Consider the following 25,929-nt stretch of genomic DNA (forward strand, 5'->3'; position numbering starts at 1 on the left):
TACTCCTTCCTCTGTCAGTCTCCACTCCTCAGTCCCAACTATGAGGTATGTGATGTCTTTGAATCTTATTCACCAACCAGCATCATCCTTCTATCTGTCTGACTGGTGTTTCGGCAGGGGACTCAGACTCTAGCTGGTTAGTGCACTGCTAGACACGAGATGGGATCAGTGTTAGTGCATGGACTCTCCTGGATAGGGGAATATGGGGGAAGAACTGTGTGGAGTGAGTATGAAGTGCTCAAGATTTCCACCAGACACATCTTGTCCAGATTCAGAATAACTATACGAGGACTAAATTGGCAGGTACTGGTGTGTAAAAAAAAATAAAAAAAATGGATTATTAAAAATAGTGTTTGCCAAGTCATAAGCACTGTATCGCATGGGATATCTGTACCTAATGTTGGTTTGGAACATTCCCTATATTCTTTTGAAATGTTTTGGTGAAAGATCTGCATCCATTGAAAGTAAAGTGTTTTGTACTGTATATGATATTTGGCTTATATAGAATACTGCAAGGTTTTACTAAGACATTTGACCATAGTGACGGCACTCATCCCTGGATCGATTTCACGCATAGTCCATCTTGGCTCCATGAGTCTGACAGCCAGAAGCTGAGTCGCGCAGCACTTATGTTACTGTGCCATGTGTAGTAACAGGGGCAGGAACATTGCACAGACGATGGATGACGAATGTAGATATGTGTCCAGCTAGCAAGTGGCAAATATCTGCAAAGAGTCTTAAAACTGTCTTTGTCCAGCCAGCTCACACTGCCACTACCCCAGCACACTAAAAAATTACCTGTAACAATACCTGGACCTATCTGCTAATAGAATTTCAGAGATATTGGTAGCATGCATTTGCAAAGGCATGTTTAGCCGCTGAGTTGCGTCAAGTCTTCTCCGATATCTGCAGTCCTAACACTACGTAATAGCAGTGCCCACATAGGGCCATGTGATTTGTATACAGTAAGGCCTCATGATAAAGGCTCATACCTAAAACGCATCCACACAGAGGGCTAACTTACCCGGGAGCCACCCCCAGGATCTCCCATTAGCACTACAAGGAACAGCATGCCTTCCAAATACTGCTCCCATTCAATGCCTTTCTCACACAAGCAAACAAACAGTGGCATCTGCTCAATCATTCCTGGAGATAATTATATATCGGGTGCTAGAAAGGGGTTGCAAACAAACAGACAGAGAGGTGGGGGTGGGGGGGTGCTCCTTCCCACCCCCACTGGTATCCCCCCAGCACACTAACAAATTACCTGTAACCATACCTGAACCTATCTGGTAATAGAATTTCAGAGAAAATACTTAATGCCACCTGGCTGGACAAAAATTCTGAGGAGGACCCTGGGTATCAAATTTACAGTATATGATGAGATTTACAATTAATGCTAACTTCAATACAACCTTGGAAAATAATTTACATGTACCTCCCCCCCCCCTGCAGTAACCAAAAGCTATGTAGATGCCCATTTTCCTGTGCTGCATCTTATTTGCACCCCTTTGCCGTTTATGTTGGTGATGATTCGCACACACAGTGCGGCCAGTGACATTAATGAGACGAGATCTTGTTAGAAAATGTGCATGAAAATCAAAATTGAAGAAAAGAGTAATTTGTTACAGATATTGCTGCATTTTCTAAAATAATTTAACCCCCTCATTCTCTGCAGAGGCTTTTCTCAACCCTGTGTAGAGTTTATTTTGATGCTTTTTCGGCAGTCACATTAGAGCATCAGTATCAGTATTTATTTCCGCTATAACCGCACAAATTATACATTGTTTATTTTATTTTTCCCGCCCCCCAAGTGACTTTTCAGAAAGTGCCAATTGAATGGGTTACGTAGGGATGCAATCCAGGCTTCACTTCTTACTTGGGATATGTTCTACCAAATCCTGTTTGTTTCTTTATAGTGCACAGAGCATAGTTATCTGTTCCACTAGCATGGCTGCAAAGAACAAGTTGTATTGTGTCACTGGTCAGTTGTAATAGTGTGTTCTAATTGCACTCTGTTTGTAGCCATGTTTGTCAACTGTAATTTTATGGGGCAGTTGACGTTTTAAAGTTGGTCCCAGAATTTATTTTCTTTGAAAATGTCACTAGTTATTAATTGCCATCCCTGCTACAGTTTTTTGCATCTCATAATATTATTTTTCTCTTGTATTTACAAAACACTGATCTGTTACACAGCGATGTGGGGTATGGGTCAATATGTAGAGCACACTAAAGGTGGGTACACATTGATAGATATATCTGCAGATCAATTGATCTGCAGATATATCTATGGACGGATCGGGCAGTGTGCTGTGCATACACACTGCCCGATCCGTCGGGGACTGACGTCATGAACTGGGCGGGCGTGTACACACACCCGCCCCGTTCAGCTGTCAATCACCGCCGGCCGCCGCAGTATGTGTTCGGGCGGTCGGCTGGTAGCCCATACACACACAGCGACACGCCAATATATCGGTAGATATATTGGCCGTCGGCTGTGCTGCAGGGCCGACGCGATATGTCTGTGAACGACGGAGTTCACAGACATATCGCCCGTACACACTGGCCGACGGCCCGCGATATATCGGCCGTTCAATAAAACGCCCGATGTATCGGCCAGTGTGTACCTACCTTTAGTCCACGTGGATCGGAAAGTATGAAAAAGTTCAAAAAAAAGGTGAAAAATGTGTGTCGACCTTTTTCCATTTCGACCTAGTACAATAGTGGTCGACCTAATGACTTTCAACCTAATGACCGTATCCCGCGATGTGAGGGGGATCACAGCGCAAGTTGCATACAGTGACATTACACAGAAGGTGAAGGTGGCCCTGCACAAATGTGCTTACAATCTAAGATGTTTGAGGAACAATGGCCCTCATTCCGAGTTGATCGCTCGCTAGCAACTTTTTGCAGCGCTGCGATCAGATAGTCGCCGCCTATGGGGGAGTGTATTTTCGCTTTCAAGTGGGCGAACACTTTTGCAGCCGAGTGGTACAAATTTTTTTTTTGCAGTTTCTGAGTAGCTCTGGACTTACTCGGCCGCTGCGATCACTTCAGTCTTTTTGGTCCCGGAATTGATGTCAGACACCCGCCCTGCAAACACTTGGACACGCCTACGTTTTCCCAAACACTCCAAGAATACGGTCAGTTGACACCCATAGACGCCTTCTTCCTGTCAAACTTCTTGCGATCGGCTTCTTTGTTAAATCCATCGCCCAGCACCGATCCTCTTTGTACCCGTACGACGCACCTGCGCATTGCGGTGCATACGCATGCGCAGTTCTGCCGAATTTTAACCTGATCGCAGCGCTGCAAAAAGTTGCTAGCGAGTGATCAACTCGGAATGAGGGCCATTGTGAGACAGTAGCATGATCAGCTGCCAATAAGCCTCTTGTTTTAGCAGATTATGTTCATTAAAATGGAGCATATAAAATGCAATCATTTTACCTCAGAAACAAGTCATATTGGTGATCTGCCATACCAGTACATTACATGATGCACTTACATGCGCCTGCTCAGCTGTACGCTATTGCTGGAGGTAATCTGCAGGTTTTCAGATAAACGGTTATGCGCTGAGCGTGTTGTGTGTTTGCAGAGACACAGTTTAGGTTAGGGGGTTTTTGCATGAACAGAAACCCTGAGATTATTAGAGGAGGTTGTGTGTGTAAAGAAAGGGAGGTTAAGCTTGTTCTAGCATCGGTTGCTGTTTGGTTTGGCTCAGGTCTAGTTCCTGCTGCTGGCGGAGCTCTACACTTCACCATTGCACCTCGCACATCTCTACACTGCGTCCTTTCTGTGTTCCCTGGCTGCACAAAAGTCTCTTAATCCTGAGCTGTCAGTGCGATGTACTGATAGATATGCCTATAACCCTCCTGTCCTGCTGTACCACATCATATTAACCCTCTACCGGCACAGTGTTTACTAAATTATAGAAGGTTTGCAGGTACGGGAGAGAACGTTTCCAGATGTGAGAGCAATCCGCTGATCAATAATCTGTTAGCTGCCCGAAGTCTCAGTTCCCTCCCCAATTCCCTGCTGCTTAATAAATGCTTATGGCTTCTCTCTGGAGATGAACGGGTTATGGCACCTTTCTCTGAGCTCCCCATCAGCTGCAGTTTCCATCATGTAATCTGGTTTTAGCAATCATTTCCTGGAGCAATTCCAGCCACAGCTCAGCCTGGAACAAAAATCCTTTGGAAATAGCCCACAGATCAGGCTTACAAGGCTGCTGGGCCCTTTTCTCTCAACAGAGGCAGTCTGAAAGTGCCTGGCCTGGGACAATGGCAGTTATGATATGGAGAATAGTGGGGATTAGGATCGTAATATGGGGTATAATGGTGGTTCTCCGGGGGGAAAGTTGGTAATTTGCAGGTTTTTGAGGTTTGTTTTGGTTTTAAAAACAAAGGGGGATATTTTTTGAACGCATGGAGAGAGAGAAAGCATTAACCAGTCAGCTTGTAACTCTCATGTTACAGGCTGTGGGGCAGATGTATTAACCTGGAGAAGGCATAAGGAAGTGATAAACCAGTGATATAGGCACCAGCCAATCAGAATCCTAAGTGTTAATTTACATAATGGAGCTGATTGGCTGGTGCCTTTATCACCTTGCACAGATCACTGGTTTATCACTTCCTTATGCCTTCTCCAGGTTAATACATCTGCCCCTGTGTTTGAAAACTGACAGCTTGGAGTTGATTGGCTAGTGCTTTCTCTCTTTATGCTATGATAAATACCCCCCATCATATTAATTGTTAGATAGTATAGATACATTATTATTAGGTTTGCCCAAGACAACTATCAACTGTACTTTGATACGTGTATGAAGCACACACATCATTATGTACAATATGACTGTTACAGTAAAGTAATGAATCCTTTTAGGAGGATCGTAGTTTAGAGTTTATATTTAATGCTAGTGGATAACTCACCAGTGCAAACTGTGAAATAAGCTCACAAGCAGCTGCATTAGTGTATCATAATAGCTCTTGGTCAACGGGATTGCCTTGAGTCCGTAAAAGTGCAGTTAGGTGACAGCAGGTAAAGAAAGTGCCCTCTTTATCATCTTTATCTCTCAGTTTCTCTTCACAGTCCTCCTAAACCATTGGCAGTTAGAACACATGTGAATAAATACATTGTGGGTATCACACACTCCATAGCAATCAGGAGATATAGGGGGGGGATTTAGCAAACCCATAGTAGCTAATCTAGATTCTAGTACAGTCTATAAAATGATAGCTAGAATCTGATTGGTTGGTGTGGGCAGCTTTCCGTACTTGTTCTCTTTCTTTCGAATGTTTGCGAAATCCCCCTCGTAGTGAACGGATTCACCTAGATGGTATAGCATGACGAGGAACTTACTGTATGTAACCGGTTGAATAACGCTCAATTTCACATTTAGCTCCTGTATTCACAATCACCATTTGCTGTAGGTCTCATTAGTTTATATCCGTTATCATACTGCTCTATAAAACCATGGAAAGGGATTGCCCATTTTACACAGTCTCTACTTTATCGCCGAATAACACAGTCTCTACTTTATCATTTGAATAACGCTGAATTTTTACATTTAGCTACTGTATTCACAATCGCCATTTGCTGTAGGTCTCATTAGCGAATCTCCGTTATTATAGTGCTCTATAAAACTATGGAAAGGGATTGCCCATTTTACACAGTCTGTACTTTATCGCAGGTCATAAACCCTTCACACCCCTTGCATGCTGCCTGGATGTCCACCTTGAAACACCCATTGTTACCTGTTTTCTGCAGTGTCTTATAGCATGAACAGGACTCATCCTCATTGTTAAAGCGACTTAAACTCCCGCCTGTATGAGCAGACAAATCAGATTCCTTCAGCTGCAAGTGATAATTGATTTTCTTTGTCTGCCCACAGAGCCAGGAGTTTGTCTCCCGTCATGTACAAAATATTAACGAAGAATATGTTTTTAAGGCTTATCCTTGAGTGGGATGTTAAAGAATTGCTTATGTCTTTTTATTTTATTTATTTTATTTTTGTTTTATTTTTTATTTTTCTACATACCACTCCCTAGATTTAACATACTTTAAGCATTTCTACTGTTACTTACCTAGTTACCGCATTCCAACACTGAGTCCACTGCTGTACTCTGCACTGTACACTGGTGGTCGTTCCGAGTTGTTCGCTCGCTAGCTGGTGTTAGCAGCCGTGCAAACGCTAAGCCTCCGCCCTCTGGGAGTGTATTTTAGCTTAGCAGAAGTGCGAACGAAAGGATCGCAGAGCGGCTGCAAAATAATTTTGTGCAGTTTCAGAGTAGCTCCAGACCTACTCAGCGCTTGCGATCACTTCAGACTATTCAGTTCCTGTTTTGACGTCACGAACACGCCCTGCGTTCGGACAGCCACGCCTACGTTTCCCCAGCCACGCCTGCGTTTTTATCTGGCACACCTGCGTTTTTCCGCTCACTCCCTGAAAACAGTCCGTTGACACCCAGAAACGCCCACTTCCTGTCAATCACTCTGCGGCCAGCAGTGCGACTGAAAAGCTTCGCTAGACCTTGTGTGAAACTACATCGTTCGTTGTAATAGTACGACGCGCGTGCGCATTGCGCGGAATACGCATGCGCAGAAGTGCCATTTTTTTTGCCTGATCGCTGCGCTGCGACCGAAATCTGCTAGCGAACAACTCTGAATAACCCCCACTGTCCAAGCTAAGAGCATTTTCCTTTGCATCACTTATTATGCTATCTTGTTATAGTATGGGCTTTGCTATTACAGTAGTAGTACACCATAAACCAGGTCATTCAGAGTCTTCTGCAGTCAGACTCAGGGCAGGGCAGAGTTTGACTCTTGAGCTAGGCACCAGTGCAAAGTAATCACCGTTACTGTAAACCTACTTTACGATAAAGAGAGTGGAATAAGCGCACTTGTGTTGGGGGAATGGAGAAGGCCATATAGAGATGTAGGTTGTGGAAAGTTTATTTTAGTCTTTTGGTGCTAAAACGAATTGTAGACTATTTGAAATATGACTGTCCATTCTGCCTGCAGCAAAAGTCTCCATCCGAGTCCTTTGTGCGAGAGAAGAGGTCCAGCTCCCAGCCTTACCCTGGTCGCCCCATACAGCTTGACAAGATTCTCCTCACCAAGGTCAAAGTGCCTCACACGTTTGTCATTCACTCCTACACCCGGCCAACAGTGTGCCAGTACTGCAAAAAGCTGCTAAAAGGTCTTTTCCGACAAGGGCTGCAATGCAAGGACTGCAAATTCAACTGTCACAAGCGTTGTGCAACTAAAGTGCCTCACAACTGCCTCGGGGAGGTAGCCATCAACGGAGGTATTGTAGTGTTCTATTAAGGCTGTTCCAGTAACTGAGGCATGGCTTTCAATCTTTCCAATAATTTATTTTTTTCCACATGTTTTAGACTTGCTGAGCCCTGGAGCCGAGTCAGATGTGGTGATGGAGGAGGGAAGCGACAATGAGAGTGATCCAAGCAGCCGGCTGATGGAAGACATCGATGAACCGCTAACTCCTGACTCTGATAGCATCATGACTGGTTACCGGAGTGAGAATGGTGACATGCAGGACACAGACCAAGATCAGGACACATCAGATCGTATGATCAGGTAAGTAAGAACAGCGGAGGTAGGAAACACAAATGGGGGCCATATTATTTGTGTCTCTGCCCAACAGTCTTGCCAAAAGTCCTAGAGGCTTATTAAACTTAACCAAGAATGTTTTGATGTGCACACAATATTACTCAACAGACCTGGCAACCAAGGGGTTAAAGTGGGGGGGAACGAGGTTGAACGGAGTTCCACCACCTGTGAAGGTAGGGGGAACTAGTTCCACCATCTCCATTGCCCTGCACAGTAATTCCAGCAGAAAAGCCCACCCCATCATCTGCTTCATTCGATGATACAGGCGGCACTAGTGTTACTGATGAGCTGCAGCCACCTACTCCTTCCTCAGGTCCTGGTGCCTCCATGGTTCTCCTCCATGAGTTCCACCACCTCACCAGGACCACTTTAAGCCCTGCTGACAACAGTTCACAAAAGTGTCCTGGGGATTTTGAGTCATCCCAAGGTTGGTTGGCCAGTGTAATTCAAACATTTAGAGGTTTATCTTTCCATACATTTCTAGGATGTAGCTGCCCATACGGTATGCATATCTGTGAGGATAGTTGGATCATTTTGGACTGAATTAGCCACAGATTGCTGCATGTGGGTCCAAAATGAGTAACCATCCCAATTAACATCTAATTGTGATTAATCTGAGGGCCACTGACCAGGCAGAGAGTGCTATTGCAGGGACTGCAATCTGATCATATTTAGACCCCTTTCCCACCGAAATACTGGGTCTGACCAAGGTTTTCGGACACTGTACCAATCCCGGTCAGACGCCGTTTAGACTGCTCCTTGGACCCAGGGTTATTTCTGGGTCAGCCCTGTTTACACTGAACCCATGTCTACCCAGTATGTCTCTCACAGACACACCCTTGAGGCGGGCCTCTGTATACACAGCCACTCAGCAGCTTTGTTTACACCGCACCGTTACCCTGGACCTTCACCAGGTTCAACCCTGGTAGCTACCAGGGTCAGATTCCCGGGTATCTTGACCCAGGTTATTTTTCTCAGACCCCTTTACACCAATCTTCAACCTAAGTCGCCCTGGCAATAACGCAGGTTATTTTTGTGGTGAAAGCGGTATAATTGTTCCCCATAGTGTCTAGTCATAGTGCACCCCTGTTAGAGCCATACAGACACCATATTGTTCTTTTTGTGACTGCTGTCTTTTATTATTGATTTCTTTCAGCCCCTCAGCCAGTAATAACATTCCCTTGATGAGAGTGGTTCAGTCTGTCAAGCATACAAAGCGGAAAAGCAGCAGTGTTATGAAGGAAGGTTGGATGGTGCATTATACTAGCAAAGACACCTTGGTAAGGATTGATTTACAGCGTGCTTATGTATTCTCTCATTTAGTACTTGGCCAAGTATTTAGAAAATACCTTTATTTCTAATACCAGCCTAGTTTTTAGAAGGGTTCAGTATGTAATCCCGGCACACGGGATCCCGGCGATCATAATACCAGCGACAACAGCAATCCCAACAGGGGTGAGTTAAAGGTGTTCCTCCCTGTCACCTAACCCTCCCTTCCCACAGCCTAACCCTAACCTCCCCCCTTAATGCCTAACCATAATCTCCCTGCGGAGGTGCCTAAAGCTAAATCCTCCTCCCACAGGCTAAGCCCAACCCTGCCTCCCCCACAGCTACACCCTAACACTCCCGGATTGCTCCTAACCACCACCACCCCCCACACCCCCACCCCCTACCCTAAACCTAACCACACAGTATACTTACTATCGTCAGGACGCGGCTTGCGATATCTAAATCCTCCTCCCACAGGCTAAGCCCAACCCTGCCTCCCCCACAGCTACACCCTATCACTCCCGGATTGCTCCTAAACCTAACCACCACCAACCCCCATAAACCTAACCACACAGTATACTTACTATCGTCAGGACGCGGCTTGCGATATCTAAATCCTCCTCCCACAGGCTAAGCCCAACCCTGCCTCCCCCACAGCTACACCCTAACACTCCCGGATTGCTCCTAAACCTAACCACACAGTATACTTACTATGGTCATGACGCGGTTTACGATATCTAAATCCTCCTCCCACAGGCTAAGCCCAACCCTGCCTCCCCCACAGCTACACCCTAACACTCCCGGATTGCTCCTAAACCTAACCACCACCCCCCCCTACCCTAAACCTAACCACACAGTATACTTACTATGGTCAGGACGTGGCTTACAATATCTAAATCCTCCTCCCACAGGCTAAGCCCAACCCTGCCTCCCCCACAGCTACACCCTAACACTCCCGGATTGCTCCTAACCACCACCACCCCCCACACCCCCACCCCCTACCCTAAACCTAACCACACAGTATACTTACTATGGTCAGGACGTGGCTTACAATATCTAAATCCTCCTCCCACAGGCTAAGCCCAACCCTGCCTCCCCCACAGCTACACCCTAACACTCCCGGATTGCTCCTAAACCTAACCACCACCACCACCCCACCCCCCTACCCTAAACCTAACCACATAGTATACTTACTATGGTCAGGACGCGGTTTACGATATCTAAATTCTCCTCCCACAGGCTAAGCCCAACCCTGCCTCCCCCACAGCTACACCCTAACACTCCCGGATTGCTCCTAAACCTAACCCCCCCCCCCCCCCCCACCCCCCCTACCCTAAACCTAACCACACAGTATACTTACTATGGTCAGGACGCGGCTTACGATATTCCGGCGTCGGTCTCCTGCCCTTTTCGGAGTTCCATCGTCTGTGTTCTGATGGGTGTTGGGATTCCGTCGTTGGTATTTTGGCTGCCGGGATCTCGTCAGCCGGCATATTGACCGCATCCTGTTTAGAATAGGACATCATCAATATTTTTGTGTATTCCTACTGATGCTGTACCTTCTTATCAATGGCAGAGAAAGAGGCATTACTGGAGACTGGACAGCAAGTGTATAACCTTATTTCAGAATGATACTGGAAGCAAATACTATAAGGTAAATTAAGGAAAGCATAGAAATGGTTCTATTTAGGATCTTGTAGCTGTATGTGACTGTGCACCAGGGGCATACTGACGGTCACCTGTCGCTCACAGTGGATGCCGTTTTATAGGCTCCACTTATATTCATGGGGACTACAAGCTTATCCATTCATGAAGAGCTAAGACTATCACTGAGGCAGTCACTGGTGTTTCGTGATCTGATGGAGCACAGTCTCAAGAACATGGGCAGACTCCACTGGGTGCAGATTATGAGTTGAGTGTCTAGTGCTGGGGTTCTACACTCCAGTCCTCAAGTACCAACAACAGGTCATGTTTTCTGGATTTCTTTAATCATGCACAGGTGACTTAGTAATTAGCACACGTATTTCCACAGAGACAAATCCTCAAAACATGACCTGTTGAAGAGCACTGGTCTAGTGGATGGTTGAAGACCTTAAACTTCGGACAAACTCATTTTGTAATCATTTGTGCCCCCTGGTGTTACAAATGAGGGGTCCCATATAGCTCTGATGAAGAGTCAGTGTGTAATATGCGTGTTCTGTCTGCAGTAACTCTGCAACATGGATGTAATTCAGGGGCTATCTGTTCCTCTGCTTCAGGTAACGAGACTTGTGGCATGTGCCCAGTGTAATAAGAAGATGGCTCTTAAATCTGTCTGGTCAGAGCAAAAACTTTTTAGTTTCTTTTTCTTTTAAATATGTTGTTCTAACCATCATTGAGATTAATGTGATATAAACACACATCTTCATTTACATTTACTCATGAGCCATATTTATCATTGAAATTGGTGATGGATTAGGTGGCCAGAACTGGGTAGCTTTGCTGGAATAGTATAACCCATGCTACGTCTGTATTTGTGTACTTACCGATATATCTTCTCACTTTATTTCTTGGCAGGAAATCCCTCTTTCTGAGATCCTATGCCTGGAACCTGCTAAAAACCTGACCCTGCTCCCCCCTGGTGCTAATCCTCACTGTTTTGAGATCACGACTGCCAATATTGTCTATTATGTGGGGGAAAGCCTGCCCCTCCAGATAGCACCTGAGATTGGAAATAACGGTATTGTGAACAGCGGAGTGGGTCTGGATGTGGCCTGTATGTGGGAAGTAGCCATACAGCATGCCCTGATGCCCGTGAATCCCAAGGGAGCAAATGGAGGGAGCAGCCAGCACAGTATGTCCTCTTTCCTTACTATAAACTTATATTTCACTGATCATGTATATTCTACTTATTGAAGGATTCTCCTTAATCTACGGTCAGAAGCACGTTTGGTATATAACTGTTGTGTGTCTTGCCACTTCTGTTTGGTCTTCACATCAGGATGTTGCTTGTGTCACATGCAGCCCAGTCCTCTGATTGGACAGGTCACTGCCTCTCCCAAGGTCTTATACAGTGTGTGATGCTGTGAGTAGGGAGGCCAATCCCAGGGCATTTTTTCAATCCCGGGATTCGGGATTGAAAAATGCTCAATCCCGGGATTGCAGTAGGGAGCAGGGAGAGTATATGTGGAGGGCAGCGAGGGAGGGTGGGTGTAGGGAGCATGTAAGGAGCAGGATGGGAGGGTGGGTGTAGGGAGCAGCGGGAGAGTGGATGTATGGAGCATGTAAGGAACAGGAAGGGAGGGTGGGTGTAGGGAGCAGCGGGAGAGTGGGTGTAGAGAGCAGCGGGAGAGTGGGTGTATGGAGCATGTAAGGAACAGAAAGGGAGGGTGGGTGTAGAGAGCAGCGGGAGAGTGGGTGTATGGAGCATGTAAGGAACAGGAAGGGAGGGTGGATGTAGGGAGCTGCGGGAGGGTGGGTGTAGGGAGCAGGAAGGGAGGGTGGGTGTAGGGAGCAGCGGGTGAGTGGGTGTATGGAGCATGTAAGGAACAGGAAGGGAGGGTGGATGTAGGGAGCTGCGGGAGGGTGGGTGTAGGGAGCAGGAATGGAGGGTGGGTGTGGGGAGCAGGAAGGGAGGGTGGGTGTAGGGAGCAGCGGGAGGGTGGGTGTAGGGAGCAGCGGGAGGGTGGGTGTAGGGAGCAGCGGGAGAGTGGGTGTAGGGAGCATGTAAGGAACAGGAAGGGAGGGTGGATGTAGGGAGCTGCGAGAGGGTGCGTGTAGGGAGCAGGAAGGGAGAGTGGGTGTATGGAGCATGTAAGGAACAGGAAGGGAGGGTGGATGTAGGGAGCTGCGAGAGGGTGGGTGTAGGGAGCAGGAAGGGAGAGGGGGTGTATGGAGCATGTAAGGAACAGGAAGGGAGGGTGGTTGTAGGGAGCTGCGGGAGGGTGGGTGTAGGGAGCCGGAAGGGAGGGTGGGTGTAGGGATCCGGAAGGGAGGGTGGATGTAGGGAGCAGCGGGAGGGTGGGTGTGTAGGTAGCATGTAATGAGCAGGGAGGGAAGGTGGGTGTAGCGAGCAGGGAGGGAGGATGTCTGGAGCAGTGAGGGAGTGTGGGTGTGGTAGCGTCTAGTTTCTCTTCGTGCAGAGGACCTTTCCCATAACCCCCTGGGGCCATGTCACAATCTATTTGGAATAGAAAAATGTGGCGAGCGAAGCGGAGCGAGACACCGAGACCGAAGCGTGGCGAGCCCGCGAGGGTCCAATGCTGCATAGAAAAAAAAAATACCCCCAAACGAATGGAGAACGAAGACAACAATTAGAAGCTGTAAGGGCGGAAGTTCTCTCCTGCCCTCTCGTTTTGTCACGTCCAGGTCCTTTGCACGAAGGCAACATAGACCCAACCATGTGGCTGTAGGTAGCGATAACACTAATTAGGCGGGCCGCGGGCAGCAGCCATGGACACACACATACACTGACCGCGCTGGCCGCATTTCAAATGTAGCTCTGGCCGCCAGCCAGTCAGTACTGGCAGTCCGGCAGCCAATCAGTAGAAGCGGCTGCTGTTTGGCTGCCGGTCTGCCAGCTCTGATTGGCTGGCGGCCGTCGCTACATTTGAAATGCCGCCAGCGCGGTCAGTGTGTGTGTGTGTGTAAAACTACCTGTGGCTGCTGTAACTTCCTCCCTGACAGCCGGGCAGCGCTGTGCTATAGTGCTCAGCGCTGTCCGGCAAAACTGCGCATGCGCACTCTAATCCCGTGAATCCTGGGATTGGATGCTCCAATCCCAGGATTCAAATCCCAGCATTTTTGGGCCCAAATCCCGGGATCCCGCCGATCCCGGGATTGGCCCCCCTAGCTGTGAGCATTAAGCGTTTGAAGGTTGATCTGACCCTGAAAGGTTAATTCTGCAATGAAATCTCTTCAGGTACTGACCCAATCCTTACATGTTTTATTTTTCCCATGAGGTACTTGCCACCCATGCCTATACAGAGGCCACCACTAGACCCACATGTGCGCCACTCCTGAGCGGTGCCATGTACACGTCTACAATATGACAAGCACGCAGTATGATTCGCTGGGGCTCTAGTTGTGTATGTAAAGCATAATCTCTTCTAGGTTACAGCCATCAGGCTTCTGGTCTCCATTTTATTGGCCAAAGATGGTAGCGGGGAGTGTGGATAACGGAGCTTTACAGCTATTTGTATGCAATGTAACGTCTTATTAAAACTATAATCACATTAGTACAGTAATACAGGTCTGTCATTACTGCCGTTATCACCTGTGCATATACTGCAGTTAATCTGCTCCTATTAGAGAGTACTTTGCTCTCGCTACAGCTTCGGAATTAATTAGAATATGAATGTAAACAGCAGAGGAATCTAAGTAATCCGTTTGGCTCTGTACTCTCGTTTCAGGGGATGTATCCGTCAGTATTTCTGTATCCAATTGCCAGATTCAGGAAAATGTGGTATGTACTTATGTATATAAAGGGCTAAAAACCATTAATAACAAATAGATCATCACATTTGCAGCATTCTTTTTATACTGCATGTTCCAGGTCTATTGCAGGCGACCTATGAAGGTGTAGGTATAGTTCATTTGTCTATAGTGTCTAATGCAGGTGATACATCTTTGGTCCTAGTCCCAACTCTGCCGATCCAATCCGCCCCAACCCGTGGGCATCGTAGATCGGGAATCTGAAAAAAAATCAGCATGTTAAAAATCTGACTCGCCGATTCTGATCATTATTTGGGCAGAATCGGCTAATCGAAGGCGACCGGTGAAATCCAAATCCAGAACTCGGGCATCAGCAGAACAGGGAACCAGTTGTATGGGTAGTAGATCATTTGATGGGTATCAGTGATAGGCGTGTGCTCAGCAGCCTTTTTATTATAGGCCACATATTATAGATTAATTAATCACTAAAGGACCCCATACACTACAACGCTAATGCCCGATTTCATCCAATTTCGAACTTTCGGGTCGATAAATCGGATGGAAACTGGCCAATCGGATTTGTTTTACATCCGATCCGATGCACGGTCCCGTGAGGATCGAATCGGAGCCCCTAGGTCGTTAGTGCTGCACTCGTGATTTCTCGGATCCCTCCAGCATGGCTGGGATCGCATAAGATACATCATATGCAAAAGGACCGCATACAATGTATCCTGTAGTATCCTGCCGCCTGGGAGGCTGCCGGGCGGTTCAAGGGAAATCTTATGCGACATGAGGGTCCAACATGACGCTGTACTGTATGGGGCCCTTAACATTTGTCTCTGTTGTAACAATTACATGATTGTAACAGCATGGTTACACAGTACGAAGATCGTAACTGGCTGCTGGAGCTTGTGGCCTAATACATTGAACTGATAGGTGATCCAATTCATGCAAAAAAGGGTTCTGCTTGAGCAATAAAACATTTAGGGGTATATTCAATTAGGGTCGAAAACTGCCGTCTGTCGAAAAGACTGTAGTTTTCGACTTTTTAAGGTCGAATAGTGATTCGACCTATTCAGTCCCAGCAGTTTTTATTCAATAAGTTGGATAATTCGACTTGTCAAAGTACGCGAATCGGCGGTATTGCTGCCGATTCACGTACTTTTGAGGGAAACGGGGCCAAATTCGACAGGATTTGGCCCCCGTTTCCGACCATCTCAGTCCGACATAAAAAAATGTCGGACTGAGATGTGGGACCCAGAGGAGGAGAGGTGGGGGAGCCGCAGGGAGACGGGGGACAGCCGCGGGCAAACAGGGGAGAGCAGCGCTACAGCAGGATGTCTCACAGACGCGCCGCTCACGGCAGCGTCCACCCAGCTCCAGCAAGTGAGGTCACGCTTGCTGGAGCCGGGTGGACACTGCCGTGAGGTCGGGCGGCTGTGTGACATCCTCCTGTAGCGCTACTCTCCTCCGTCTGTCCCCGCTGGTCTCCCCGCGGCTCCCCCCCCCCCACCCTCCTCCTCTGGGTCCCTCATCTCAATTCGACTTTTTAAAAGTCAAATTGAGATGAAATTGAATAGGAGTTGTCGGATCCATTACGACAAATGCATGTCGGAATAGATCCGACCCTAATTAAATATACCCCATAATGAGAAGATCAAAACAAAAAAATTGATTATAAAAATCACAGCTTAACTCCTGGTCCTCTATATGAAAGATGGTTATGTTGGTTGTATTATACTTGACTTGCAGCAAGTGAAACGGAAGGATGGTCTAAACGTCTTAAGAACTGTGACAATGAGAGAAAGCAGAAGATCATCTTCTGTTTTCATTAGAAGACACCTAAATGATTTTTAAAATAAATACTTTTAAAAGTAAATGAATGGCGTTTACACAGATGAAGTAAGCAGACATAAAATGCAGTGACACAATATTTAACATCAAAATAGATGAATAAAATTTAAAATGACTTGACTACTCCCGTTCATCTGAGTGTTCCCCTATGCTGTGTAAACGTTTGCGGTATTTCTAGAGGATGCTGCATATCACGCAGTGACCATACTGTAATCGGGAAACATATGTTTTATTTTCATTAAGGGCATATTTCACAGATAATGTGACTACATCTCTCGAGAATGTTTTACTTGAGAGCGCTTTCACACGTAGTTGTTTCTCTGCTGGGTGTGAGGGATGTTTAAAATGAGTGTGTAGTGTAGCCGCTGGTGATGCTGGCCTGTAACTAAAGGGGGAAAGCACAGAAAAGGAAATACACGCCATCGCCTACAAGAGACATGACTTTATTACAACCCTTTGGGGTCCGTTCAGAGTTGCTCACAAGGCTCTTGCTGTCAGATCTCCTCTGTTTTCACACAGTGCATCCTCCGTGTCTGCGGGTGGTTGAGATACAGTATAGGCATCTCAGTGTACGCTTCACTTATGGCTGAATGGGTGTAAGCCGGTTTCTATCAGGGCTTTCCACATAGGCTAAGTTGAGTGAGGGGGGTGTACTTGGTAATACAAGCTAAGCTGAGGCTGATGTCTTGCACCAGGTACAGTGCAGGTATACCGATGTGTCCACATCCACCTTTCCTAAAGTCAAGCCACATGGCCCCATTTGGCGTGCCATGGACTCTGCGACTTAGCCACACCTTGAGATTTTTATTAAAATATGGTATTTTAAACTGCCACATTATACACAACAAGTGTGAATCCATCCAATCGCCACCCGTGGTGGAGCGTCTTAGTGGTGCTTAGCATCTCGTGCCATATGACACCAAAAAGGAAAGGAGAATGTGGACCCATCGGTATATGTGCGCTGATCATGAAGATGGCTATATAAACAAGCTCAGTGCTCTCCCCAGAGCCTTTTTGATGAACACTACGCCTGGCATTTTTCTAACATTGTCTGTGGCCAGCCTGCCGTGGGAAGTATAATAAAAATGTTGGGTGGAGCCCCTGTGACTTCCTTGAGAAATAACACAATAGAAAAGGTTTTAAGGACAGGGATTGGTCTGTAAGTGGTGGGTGGGATGCCAGGTGGTAGGTGGGGAATAGTGAGTGTGTGTGTGGGATGCTGGGTGGTAGGTGGGGGATAGTGTGTGTGTGTGTGTGTGTGTGTGTGTGTGTGTGTGTGGGATGCCGGGTGGTAGGTGGGGGATAGTGTGTGTGTGTGATGCCGGGTGGTAGGTGGGGGATAGTGAGTGTGTGGGTGGGATGCCAGTGGTGGAGGGGGATAGGGAGTGTGTGGGTGGGATGCCGGGTGGTAGGTGGGGGATAGGAAGTGTGTGGGTGGGATGCCGGGTGGTAGGTGGGGGATAGTGAGTGTGTGGGTGGGATGCCGGGTGGTAGGTGGGGGATAGTGAGTGTGTGGGTGGGATGCCGGGTGGTAGGTGGGGGATAGTGAGTGTGTGGGTGGGATGCCGGGTGGTAGGTGGGGGATAGTGAGTGTGTGGGTGGGATGCCGGGTGGTAGGTGGGGGATAGTGAGTGTGTGGGTGGGATGCCGGGTGGTAGGTGGGGGATAGTGAGTGTGTGTGTGGGATGCCGGGTGGTAGGTGGGGGATAGTGAGTGTGTGGGTGGGATGCCAGTGGTGGAGGGGGATAGTGAGTGTGTGTGTGGGATGCCGGGTGGTAGGTGGGGGATAGTGAGTGTGTGGGTGGGATGCCGGGTGGTAGGTGGGGGATAGGGAGTGTGTGGGTGGGATGCCGGGTGGTAGGTGGGGGATAGTGAGTGTGTGGGTGGGATGCCGGGTGGTAGGTGGGGGGATAGGGAGTCTGTGGTTGGGATGCCGGGTGGTGTTGGGGGGAGGGGGGGATAGTGAGTGTGTGGGTGGGATGCCGGGTGGTAGGTGGGGGGATAGGGAGTCTGTGTGTGGGATGCCGGGTGGTGTTGGGGGGAGGGGGGGGGGATAGTGAGTGTGTGGGAGGGATGCCGGGTGGTAGGTGGGGGATAGTGAGTGTGTGGGTGGGATGCCGGGTGGTAGGTGGGGGATAGTGAGTGTGTGGGTGGGATGCCGGGTGGTTGGGGGGGATAGGGAGTGTGTGGGTGGGATGCCGGGTGGTAGGTGGGGGATAGTGAGTGTGTGGGTGGGGGATAGTGAGTGTGTGGGTGGGATGCCAGTGGTAGAGGGGGATAGTGAGTGTGTGGGTGGGATGCCAGTGGTAGAGGGGGATAGGGAGTGTGTGGGTGGGATGGGATGCCGGGTGGTAGGTGGGGATAGTGAGTGTGTGGGTGGGATGCCGGGTGGTTGGGGGGGGATAGGGAGTGTGTGGGTGGGATGCCGGGTGGTAGGTGGGGGATAGTGAGTGTGTGGCTGGGATGCCGGGTGGTGTTGGGGGGGGATAGTGAGTGTGTGGGAGGGATGCCGGATGGTGTTGCGCGGAGGGGGGGGATAGTGAGTGTGTGGGTGGGATGCCGGGTGGTGTTGGGGGGAGGGGGGGGATAGTGAGTGTGTGGGTGGGATGCTGGGTGGTGTTGGGGGGAGGGGGGGATAGTGAGTGTGTGGGTGGGATGCCGGGTGGTGTTGGGGGGAGGGGGGGATAGTGAGTGTGTGGGTGGGATGCCGGGTGGTGTTGGGGGGAGGGGGGGATAGTGAGTGTGTGGGTGGGATGCCGGGTGGTGTTGGGGGGAGGGGGGGGGGGATAGTGAGTGTGTGGGTGGGATGCTGGGTGGTGTTGGGTGGAAGGGGGGATAGTGAGTGTGTGGGTGGGATGCCGGGGGGAGGGGGGGGATAGTGAGTGTGTGGGTGGGATGCTGGGTGGTGTTGGGGGGAGGGGGGATAGTGAGTGTGTGGGTGGGATGCCGGGTGGTGTTGGGGGGAGGGGGGGGATAGTGAGTGTGTGGGTGGGATGCCGGGTGGTGTTGGGGGGAGGGGGGGGGGGGATAGTGAGTGTGTGGGTGGAATGCCGGGTGGTGTTGGGGGGAGGGGGGGGGATAGTGAGTGTGTGGGTGGGATGCTGGGTGGTGTTGGGGGGAGGGGGGGATAGTGAGTGTGTGGGTGGGATGCTGGGTGGTGTTGGGGGGAGGGGGGGATAGTGAGTGTGTGGGTGGGATGCCGGGGGGAGGGGGGGGATAGTGAGTATGTGGGTGGGATGCTGGGTGGTGTTGGGGGGAGGGGGGGATAGTGAGTGTGTGGGTGGGATGCTGGGTGGTGTTGTGGGGAGGGGGGGGATAGTGAGTGTGTGGGTGGGATGCTGGGTGGTGTTGGGGGGAGGGGGGGATAGTGAGTGTGTGGGTGGGATGCCAGTGTTGTAGGGAGTGTGTGGGTGGTGTTGGGGGGAGGGGGGGGGTAGTGAGTGGGTGGGTGGGATGCTGGGTGGTGTTGTGGGGAGGGGGGGGATAGTGAGTGTGTGGGTGGGTGGGATGCCGGGTGGTGTTGGGGGGAGGGCGGGGATAGTGAGTGTGTGGGAGAGGTGCCGGATGGTGTTGGGGGGAGGGCGGGGATAGTGAGTGTGTGGGAGGGGTGCCGGATGGTGAGGCAGAGTAGTGAATGTGCGTGCAGTAGGCTGCTGCTTGGCTCCTGTCAGAGATCGGTAAGCAGTACTGTCTTTTACAAATGAATGGTAATGTGTTTCTGTATGGATAGTCAGTGGAAAGGGTGCCAGGTGGGGGGGCATGGAGTGTGTGTAGTTGCCTGCGTTCACTCCCATCACCCACCCCACTCTGCCCTGCTCTGGCGAATAACCACACTTCTGTGCATGCAGCATAATTGTAGTTTCTTCTGACTTGCGTGCAGCTGTGACCTGGTCCCTCTGCCTGCTTCCAGTTACCAGTACACTAAACCTGGTTTGTTTTGTTAACAGGACATTAGCTCTGTGTATCAGATTTTCCCAGACGAGGTTCTTGGTTCGGGACAATTTGGAATTGTATATGGAGGTAAGTGTTGCGCTCATTAGTAAAGCTGCAGTGCCATATTGGGTCCTGAAACTCCATCTCTTGCTTTCGTTGGCTCCTCCTTGTTCTGTAAGTAAATATATACTGTTTTATCATTCTAGGGAAGCACCGGAAGACTGGGCGAGATGTGGCTATAAAAATAATTGATAAGTTGCGTTTTCCTACCAAGCAGGAGAGCCAGCTGCGGAACGAGGTTGCCATCTTACAGGTACCAAACGACCTACCTGGTGCTCTTACTGCCATAGAGCCTCATGTACTCCTCTCACCCATCTGCACATCAGTAGCCGTGTTTGCAGTGTAACCAGTATAATCCCATCCAATAAACTAGCACGCAGGGTTTACTGATAAAGTTTATTAGGTTTAGTAAGTTTATTTACTGTGTCTGTTTGCTTCTGATATCCAATCAATACTGAATGGTAACTTGGTTGTGCCAGGTACAGAGTTGGTCCGGCATCGCTTGTATTTAGCAGCAGATAATGAATTATCTGCATGATTGCTGGAAACTAGATGAAGAAGCCACTTCCGTCATCACAGCCACAAAGACATCAAACCACAGCACAATCTTATTCTCTAACAGTGATTTGCTCTCTGGCTATCCTGATGGTTTTTTGTTTAAAGTTCTGCTTTTTTGTGGCTTCCTTATATATTCACAATTCTACCTACTCTACTTCTAAATGACAGTGTGCGCCTACAGCCTCCATTTCCGTCTAGCATCTTGGTGGCTTGTTACGGATACATCTTCCATACTAGTCTTGGCCTGCTAAAATGGGTAGGCGGGCGGAGAGAGCCCAACCCTGGTTATGCGCACTGGGGACCTTGCAGCAGCACGCCACTGAAAACTGCATGGGCATGCTATCTTAGGGGCATTACTACAGCTCCCTGGCCCGGGGTCTTTGGAGCCTTTGCCCTATCCTCCACATTAGGCACCCCTGCTTACAAGATGATAACAGTGGTCATTCCGAGTTGAATGCGCGCTAGCAGTTTTTAGCAGCCGTGCAAATGCTATGCCGCCTCCCACTGGGAGTGTATTTTAGCTTAGCAGAAGTGCAAACGAAAGGATCGCAGAGCGGCGGCAAAGTTTTTTTTTTTGTGCAATTTTAGAGTTGCTCAAAACCTACTCAGCGCTTGCGATGATTTCAGACTGTTCAGTTCTTGTTTTGACGTCACTAACACGCCCTGCGTTCGCCCAGCCACGCCTGCGTTTTTCCTGGCACTTAGGAAAAAGATGGAGGCTGCGCTGACAGAGGAAAGAACAATATAAACAATATTTATATTGTTCTTTCCTCTGTCAGCGCAGCCTCCATCTTTTTCCTAATTTCCTTCCAGGGAGTGACTTCCCCGTATTATTGGCTGCTGCTTAGCTAATCAGCTCGCCTCATAGCGCCCGAATACCTTTGGGTATTTTTTACCTGTTTTTTGTTTTTCCTGGCACGCCTGCGTTTTTTCGAACACTCCCTGAAAACGGTCAGTTGACACCCAGAAACGCCCTCTTCCTGTCAATCACTCTACAGCCAGCAGTGCGACTGAAAAGGATCGCTAGACCCTATGTGAAACTACATCGTTCGTTGTAATAGTACGTTGCGCGTGCGCATTGCGACGCATGCGCAGAAGTGCCGTTTTTTTTCCTCATCGAATGCAGCTAGCGATCAACTCGGAATGACCCCCAATATTGTATATGTCATCCGCAATGAAATTGCAGCCGGTATTCATCATTACTTAGCTCTCTGGCAAGGTCCAGCACGGTCTCCTGCCTCAGCAGCATCCTGCGCTCCGCCTACCATTGCTAGCAACAAAGGCTGTTGAGTCATGCACGTGAGCGGCGTCCAGTCGGCACATTTGCATGACTCCTTCACCCAGCTGGGACCCGGCAATGCCCGGAAGGCTTCGCTGAACCGGAAAGAGAGCACTGCCACTCCATCGCCGGCAAGCGGTACAGGGGCAAACTCTGGTAATCTTAGTTTAGTGCTGTTAGGACATTGGGGGTCATTCCGAGATGATCGTAGCTGTGCTAAATTTAGCACAGCTTCGATCATTCACACTGACATGCAAGGGGACGCCCAGCATGTCAGTGCCAGTCGTGTGTGTCCCCCCCCCCCTCCCCCCCCGCATAAGTGCAAAGGCATCGCACACCTGCAATGCCTTTGCAATTCAGCGCAGCTTTAGCGTGCTGGCCGGGAGCTACTCATCGCTCCCCAGCCCGCAGCGGCTGCGTGTGACGTCATGCAGCCACTGCGGCCCACCCCCCGTTCGGACCGGCCATGCCTGCGTTGTCTGGACCGCGCCCATGAAAAGGTGGCCGTTCCGTCCCCGTCCCCCGCCCACCGACCGTCTCTGCCTGTCAATTAGGCAGAGGCGATCGTAGCGGGACGGCGGCCTCCGGCCGTCTGACATGCGCCGGCGCATGCACAGTTCTGACCCGATAAATTGCAGCGTGCGATCTGGTCAGAATGACCCCCATAATCCCTTTAGCGAGTGCTAAAAGGATTTTGTATTGTTATTAAATGGGGCCCTTAAAATGTGAAGGCTAGCTTTGTCATAGATTACGCATAGATATGTACAGCCTTACACAGTGACTATTAATAGCAATATTCCATAATTGCAGAAACAGTATCCATAATGTACTTGAACCCATGAAAGAGGGTGGGGTGTGTTCAAACTGAAATCTAAATTGCAGTGTAAAAATAAAGCAGCCAATATTTACCCTGCACAGAAACAATATAACCCACCCAAATCTAACTCTCTCTGCACATGTTACCTCTGCTCCCCCTGCAGTGCACATGGTTTTGCCTATCTGCTAACAAATTTGCTGCTACGATCAGGTCTGAATTAGGCCCAGTGTGCACACTGCGGGGCTGGCGCACAACAGCAGAATATTGTTTTGGAATGGGGAGAGATAGCGCTCACTGGGGGAAGGTTAGGATGAGTGCTGCCAGACCTGGAGGTGCGCACTCTGGGGGTGTGGATATTGAGGAGGGGGGGGGGGGGGGGGTGGACACACCTGAAGAGGGATGTTCACCCATATGTAACATACAATCAATAAATATACACAACCCATCTTTTCTCACGGGTTATCATTGCACTTACAGGGAACATACATATCGTTGGTTATCCTCATACAAGAACAAGGTCAATCCCCCCCCCCCCCCCCCTCATTTCCTTCCTCCCCCCCCCCCCCCCCCCCCTCCTCAATATCCACACCCCCAGAGTGCGCTGACCCATTCCTTCCAAGCACAACAGCAGAATGCCAACAAGCTTGCAGATGTTTTTCTGACAACCAGCAGGTTGATAGTGGATATATGGACAGCAGAATATCGGTGGCGTAATGCAGACACGATTGTAATGTTACTTACAGCAGTGTAACCAGGGGCAAACACAGGATTTCTGGAGGGGGGTTTCCGAATGTTTAATTTTAGAGCGATTGTCACCAGCTCATGAAAGATGCATAATTAGCATGTAACAAGATATAGTCTGCCCCTAACAAAATGCAGTGTATGTAATACAGTACTTCTGACTTATGCAGACAAAATGATCACGGTAAGCCACTTACCAGATTCTCTCTCTCTCTGGTGTGATGATTGAGTAGTCAGATCCACAGGCACACACAACAGACTTGGTAGGAAAGTCTGGGCATGTGCAGCAGCTCCGTTCCGCCCTTTATACCGGGATGCAGTCATGTGACCGCCGCATGGGATCCCACCGGTCTCCATGCCGATGCCGGGATCCCGAGCGATCAAACACTCGACATGTTGACTAACATTGACTATTACCACTCGCGGGTCACCATGACACCCACAGAGTGGGGATAGAACCTGTGGCGAGCGCAGCACGGACATTGCAATAACCTGGGTTACTGAGGCAGGGGAAAAGGGGGTATTACTCCTCTGCTTCACACTACAGAAAGTTTCAGGCCCTTGCTTAATATGCTGGGTGCACCTATGACAAATACAGAGCTGTAACATAACAATCAGATACAGGCTTGGTGCAAACAGTCATCAACTATAGATGACCGTTTATTATGCCACAAATGAAGCGATCACATAACACAGGGCAGGGTGTGTAAGCTGGTTTTAAAATCCCGTTGTTCGCTGTGGACAAATTGTGAATGTAACAGCTACTCAGATGCCCCAGTCTGACTGGAAAATGAGGAATAGCACAGATGTATTCTTTGTTCTGCTAGAACACTACACTTCATGCACATAAATAAAAGGAGTTGAAGGACGGTATCAAGTTAAAACACGCTCATTACGATACAATAGCCATAGTTCTGCACTAAAATGTTTTCGCTTTGAGATACACCAAGGCATGATGCTTATTTTAAAACCACATTTTTCTGTATCGATTCCCTTGCTGTGAACAAAATGACATGCATACACAAAAGATAGTGTTTGTAAAAGTCAAAATTAGCATTGACCATTTTCCATTGTTCAGCATTTGGTCCTTCTAGAGTGAATATGAAAGTTCACCTGCCACCTACACACACTGAGGGCAGCCATTTTGTAGCCTATTCATTCACTAGAAACTACTGACATTGCCAAACTCATTCTATATAAACACATGCTTTCCGTAGGAACATTATGTGTATGACTTGTCTGCCTCAACCAATTCCTATATCTTCTCTCCAGAACCTGCATCACCGTGGAGTGGTGAACCTAGAGTGCATGTTCGAGACCCCGGAACGAGTGTTTGTGGTGATGGAGAAGTTACATGGGGACATGCTGGAGATGATCTTGTCCAGTGAGAAGGGAAGGTTACCAGAGCGCATCACCAAATTCCTTGTCACACAGGTGCGTGTGGGAAAAGGACAACTGGGGCAGCTAACCGGCAGTGCGAGAGACCTAAACTTGTGTTTGTTCCATTTAAGATCTTGGTAGCACTGCGTCACCTTCACTTCAAAAATATTGTCCACTGTGACCTGAAACCAGAAAATGTGCTGCTTGCATCAGCGGAGCCCTTTCCTCAGGTAACACAGTAATGCAGTGCTTCTGTTTTCATGGTGTCCATGTTCATTGGGGAAATGTATATTGTGAGGAATCATGCACACCTTCTGTAAATGATTACAACTATTAGAAGTCCATTTGTGCTTCTGTAACCTGTACAAAAGCATGCCTCCCACAGCCACGTGTTTTATGTGGTCACAGAACTAAATGATTTCTTATATCCATACAGGTGGAGCCTTCGTTATCTTTGCTGACTGAGGTGCTAGTCGCGATCAGGCATACGCAACGTGTCTGGGCGCAAGGAGGCTTACCTAGTTGTAGTGAGGCGCACAGAGCGTTTGGTGTTACCTTTGAGTGTAATACCTGCGATCATCCACCAGATGTCGCTTTTTAAAATCGCCATTGCGCATGCATGTGGTCTCCATTAAAATACAATACTGAACTACAGTGTAAGAGCTACTTTACTGGTGCGTCTCATTACGCTATAGTATGTCATAGAGTATATTACAGTATATACAGTATAGACGCAAATAGTACAGTATATACAGATGCAAACGAACGTGATAAATCCGGAGTATAGTCCATTGACGTTAGGAATATGTGAGCGTCCAAGTCCCGCAGACAAATCAACAACAAAAAAAGAGTAGTGTATGCAGACGCAAACGAACTTGTTACAGGTATGGTCAAGAGTCTTCTCTTTTGTATGGTACCGGTCTCGAGTCTCTGGGACACCCAGAACTGGAGAGATCAGGACGCAAAATGGACCCATTTTCCCATAGACTATAATGGG

At 48.6% G+C, this 25,929-nt stretch overlaps 1 protein-coding gene across 3 annotated transcripts in view; it reads left to right on the forward strand.

The window, feature by feature from the left end:
* Window positions 1–25,929, forward strand: part of PRKD1 (protein kinase D1) — a 227,178-nt gene that overhangs the window by 193,518 nt on the left and 7,731 nt on the right. For 2 of the 3 annotated variants that reach the window (XM_063948154.1, XM_063948156.1), the window contains exons 5-15: window positions 19–45; window positions 7,021–7,306; window positions 7,395–7,596; window positions 8,786–8,909; window positions 10,475–10,552; window positions 11,455–11,731; window positions 14,289–14,341; window positions 20,112–20,184; window positions 20,304–20,410; window positions 24,825–24,986; window positions 25,064–25,162. In XM_063948154.1, coding sequence (XP_063804224.1) covers window positions 19–45; window positions 7,021–7,306; window positions 7,395–7,596; window positions 8,786–8,909; window positions 10,475–10,552; window positions 11,455–11,731; window positions 14,289–14,341; window positions 20,112–20,184; window positions 20,304–20,410; window positions 24,825–24,986; window positions 25,064–25,162 — 1,488 coding nt within the window. The remainder of the gene's footprint in view (window positions 1–18; window positions 46–7,020; window positions 7,307–7,394; window positions 7,597–8,785; window positions 8,910–10,474; window positions 10,553–11,454; window positions 11,732–14,288; window positions 14,342–20,111; window positions 20,185–20,303; window positions 20,411–24,824; window positions 24,987–25,063; window positions 25,163–25,929) is intronic. The other variant, XM_063948155.1, reaches the window with a different exon arrangement.

This window comes from Pseudophryne corroboree, chromosome 12 (assembly GCF_028390025.1).
Source record: "Pseudophryne corroboree isolate aPseCor3 chromosome 12, aPseCor3.hap2, whole genome shotgun sequence".
In the NCBI taxonomy this organism is placed as follows: domain Eukaryota; kingdom Metazoa; phylum Chordata; class Amphibia; order Anura; family Myobatrachidae; genus Pseudophryne; species Pseudophryne corroboree.